At 47.7% G+C, this 4,521-nt stretch overlaps 1 protein-coding gene across 1 annotated transcript in view; it reads left to right on the top strand.

Moving 5' to 3' along the window:
• LOC104493820 (kinesin heavy chain) overlaps positions 1 to 3,772 on the top strand; it is a gene marked incomplete at its 5' end in the record, with an annotated part of 20,600 nt that extends 16,828 nt beyond the window's left edge. The window contains 2 exons of the mRNA XM_010136561.1: positions 2,147 to 2,363; positions 3,349 to 3,772. Coding sequence (XP_010134863.1) covers positions 2,147 to 2,363; positions 3,349 to 3,455 — 324 coding nt within the window. The remainder of the gene's footprint in view (positions 1 to 2,146; positions 2,364 to 3,348) is intronic.
• Between the last annotated feature and the right edge of the window lie 749 nt (positions 3,773 to 4,521).

Genomic DNA, 4,521 nt, shown 5'->3' on the forward strand with positions numbered 1-4,521 from the left:
GTCCTTCCCTCCATCCGTCCTTCCCTCCATCCGTCCTTCCCTCCATCCGTCCTTCCCCCCATCCGTCCTCTCTGTCCTTCCTTCCAAAAAACCCCACTGTTTTTTATGTTTGAAAGGATGGTTTTGGAAGGTAACCTGCACTGGCTGAGGAAATGGTACCGATAGCTCTCACCTGCAGTTCTTGCCCTTAGGAGCTGGTGTTGGAGCTGCTCTCCCCACCACCCAGGCTTCTCAGGAACGTCTTAAATAAACAATTATTTTTTCTGTGAAAATAGACTTCGGCAGTTTTGCAGTCCCTGCATTGGTGTAATGAATAAAAGCCAGAGCAGAGCGTAGGTTACTGCCTCGTGTGCTGATGGCTGCTGTCTGGATGGATGGTGTGTCCCCGCTTTTGGCTCCTGGCCTGAAGCTGCTTAGTGGCACCTTTGGAGGTGACTTCAGTGGAGTGTCATACCAAAGCAACAGAGGCTTTCTGTGCAGCTCAAGGGCTGGTGCGTCCCCTGGAGTCTGAGGTTGGTCATTTCTGGGTGTGTCCATCTCTGTCTCGTCCCTCTTTTGTGGAGTTCCCGTTTCCTTTGGAATTCTGCTGTTCGGAAAGACAAAGACCATAGCGAACCCTTCACCCTAGGCACCCATCATGGACACGTGTGGAGTAGGCAAGTGTTTTGGGGGTACATCAAGGAAGGAGCCTTACCCTCTGCTCACTAGAAGTCCGTACGTATCAATGGTGTGTTTATATCTCTAGGTACCCCCTCGTTAGATAAACCGGGATTATTTTTGCCAACAAGTTGTCTTGCACCCTCTCGTCAGATGTCAGTGTGGCTGAACTGTGTCCCACTGGTCAGGTGGGCAGCACTAAACAGCTTCTGATTTCATTTTGAATAGTGACATGGCATTCTCCAGTGCAGTTTTCTGAAACTGTTATTAGTGAGACACATAAATATCTGAGTTTTGCTTCATTTATTGCTGTGGAAGTGCCAAAAGAGCTGGATGGTGACAAGCGTCCGCTAAGGTTCGGTGTTTTGAGATTCCCAGGGAACAGATGGTTTAAAGACCTAGTTTCTAAATGTGGAAATTGGGACGTGTTAGGAGTGTTTTTCCTTTTACTGTTCTGCCTTTTTTGCACTCGGTTCACACATCTCCGGGGTTTTCAGATAACGATTTTTATAGCTCGCATTAGCGTACAGTTACTCCAAACCCAGCTAGGAGTCCACCTCTCATAAGGAACTTAGAGGGTACACCGGCATTGGACTTGACCCGGGTGTGATACCCTCCTGCTCTTATTTCTGCCATAACTGTTTTTTGTAGACAAGGGTTCGGCACTTGCAGAAAAAGCACATTGTGACAATTCTTTCTGGCTTTGTTTGTGTGTCTCTCCTGGCACTCAGCCTGGACTAGCAGGTGTGAAACACTCTGTGTCAAACAACGTGTCAGTGTTAGTACATGCTGTTGCTTTACTCCATTATCAATGCGGTAGTTCAACCACTTTCTTCCCTTTGCTCCAGAAAAGAGAGGATCACTCCTTTGGAACAGCTTTCTGTTGACTTCTAGAGTGGCATAATCTGCTCGGTAGAAACCGTGCTGGATTGTCTAACCATTTGCACCAGGTTTTTATTTACCAAAACCTGAATCCTCTCTCTTGGCTGTTGTTGCACGTCAAGTTCGAGGTTATTCTGATGAGCAATAGACCTTGCTGGGGTTCGTATTTAGTTGAGGAAGCGTGTGAATTCAAAGTTGCGTATGATCATCGCATTTAGAGCTTAAGTGACATCTTGGCGACATCTGAGGTGTTGAAGTTTCCGGTTTTCCCTGGTGGGAGCAGGCAGGTAAGTATGCCATAACCTCCGGAGATGATGAGGTTTTGGTGATACCCAGTGTCATCTGTAAGACATATTTAAGCACTACCATTAGGAAACGATGAATGTGATCAAGTATGGGAATACCTGAAATGGCCGAGCATTTCTGCCTGCTGAAGAAATGCAGAGCTTCTGCCGCAGTTGCTCTTAAAGTCTAGAAAATGAGGCATGGCAGTAGGATGCCCTGCAGCAGCAGGGTTTGTCCGCTCCTGTCAGGATCAGAGCTGTGACACTTCGTTGAATTAAATAAACTTTCTCATGGGATATTTTTGAAATTTCTTTTCTTGCAGTTGGTACGTGATAATGCAGATCTTCGTTGTGAGCTTCCTAAGCTGGAAAAACGACTTAGAGCTACGGCAGAGAGAGTTAAGGCCCTGGAGAGTGCACTGAAGGAGGCCAAGGAGAACGCCATGCGAGACCGCAAACGGTACCAGCAGGAGGTAGATCGCATTAAGGAGGCTGTGAGAGCCAAAAACATGGCACGGAGAGCGCACTCTGCTCAAATCGGTAAGGGCACGGAGCTGAAGGGGTGGTGGTTGCTCACGTGTTTCATGGCTGGTCTGTTTGCTCTTCGAAAGCTGCGATCCAGGGCAAACCACGGGGTCTGCTTCTCCTCTGCTGCACAGGACTCTTCAAAGATTTCGCATTTTAACACAATCTGCTCCGCCTAAAGCTTAAAGCGCCTCTGCTGTGTAACTCAGTAAATAAACGGCATAATGGGTCTTGTGTGCCCTTCTAGTGACCTGAAAACTTGCCTCTTGAAATCATTCTCTCACTTTCTTCCTCCTCCCCCTCATACTCTCCTTCTGCTTTCATTCTTTCCTCGCCTGTCTGGACCTTGTCCCGTCCTCTCTTTTTCCCTGATTTCTCCTCCCCGTGGTTTAATTTGGACTGTGCAGAGTCAAAAATCTTCCTATATAATTCAGGTGCTCAAGGTATCTTGGGGGGGCAGTCTGAACTCATGAATAGTGCTCAAGAGGGGGCAGTTCTTAAAATGGGTTGTTGGAATTGCTGGAGTAGAAGGATAATGTTTTGGCTGGTGATGCTAATACCGATGTCTTAACCCTGAGAAGGGATAAGGCAGCACACAGTATTTCCTGCTGGATGCTGCCTCTTGTAGAAAACCACTGACAGCTTTGTCTCAGCATCTGCTGGAACGATGTAAAAGAGTTGGACTGGTCATAGAGAGTATATCAGTGACCACCGAGCGGGCCGTGGCTTCCCTCTGATGAGCAGACACTCCATAGTCTTTGCAGAGCTGAGGGAGAGACACGTGTGGATGGTTGAAGGGCTCTGTCAAAGGCAGGAAACGGCTGTCCTTGGCTGGCCGAGGTCAGGGAATGCCGTGTTCCACACAGCCCGCTCTGCCAGCATCAGCTCCTTGTTTGGAAACAGCAGCAGGGTTTGCACTGGGGCAGAAGGTGAGGTAGAAAATCTCATCTAAATGTCTTGAGCTAAATGTCTCCTTTGGTTTCCTGCCTTTACTCTGCAGCCAAGCCCATCCGCCCCGGTCATTACCCAGCGTCTTCTCCAACGGCTGTCCACGCCATCCGAGGGGGAGGGATGTCAAACTCCAGCTACTACCACAACACCAAATAAACGAGAAGTAAGAGCAAAGTAACTTACTCATCTGTTCTTTCACTCACCACCCAGTTTTCTTGTATTTCAGTCTAGCTGTTAGAAGACTGTTAGAAGTATTTTTTTTTTGTAGTTTTAGTAGGAGTCGTTTGCTGGTAATTTGACTGTGCAGATTAGTAATTTGAGTGAGGGGCGCCTCGGTAGAACGCTTTGCAAGCTGCTGGTGAGAGCTTTTATTTTAATTACTTAAAACTTTTTTAATAACCTGAAATGCTCTGGGAAATCTGTACTGAAATTCACACGCTGAGGTGTGAAACTCATGTAGTGAAAATAGAGTTCTGGAGGTTCCTTCTGCCAGCATAATCTGCTTGCGGTGACGTGTTTCCCGGCTGCGATATTCCAGCCTGGGAGAGAGGTAGAGCGGCCGTAAGTGGCAGCAGCACAGAGCTCTCCAAATGTGAGTGTCACAGTTTAGCAGACTTGACTCGTGGTTCTTCCTCTTTTCACTCTTGTTCAGCTCTCTCCAGAACAAAATGGAAATGTCTTACTTTAATGGCAAGGGCTCGAGGGGCTTTTCTTAAGCAAAAATCTCATCCTGGAAAGCCAAGGAGCATATTCCCATGAGGCTGCTTCGTGTTCCCTCCCCTCCCCGCCCGTTTATTTCTTCAAATGCTCATTATTTCTGAGATCTGTTACATCTGCTGGTATTTTAGGTGAGAACTTTGTTACAGGCACACCAGGGGTGGGATGGTGGTGAGGGGCTGTGAAAAGCAGCCAGTGGACTGCTCAGTTACCCTCCGAGTCTGGCTTTTCTCCCTCCTTGAGGATTAATTCTGTCTCACGACTCTCTTCTGGTAGTACGCGGTTTCCTTGAGGCACTTGGCATTCTCGGGTGCCTTTTTTTGCTTTCTCTGTTTTTGGAGCGTGTTTCGTGCCGTGCATGCGTGCAACCCATCCATCACGTCGCACTTGGCTGTTATTGTGTGGGGCTCATTGGGTGTCACCAGTGTGTTTTCCATGAGCCCTGTACCTGCAAACAACATATTCAGCATTCTTGGGTGCCTTTTTTTGCTTTCTCTGTTTTTGG

Source organism: Buceros rhinoceros, unplaced genomic scaffold (genome assembly GCF_000710305.1).
Source record: "Buceros rhinoceros silvestris isolate BGI_N320 unplaced genomic scaffold, ASM71030v1 scaffold33475, whole genome shotgun sequence".
NCBI lineage: Eukaryota > Metazoa > Chordata > Aves > Bucerotiformes > Bucerotidae > Buceros > Buceros rhinoceros.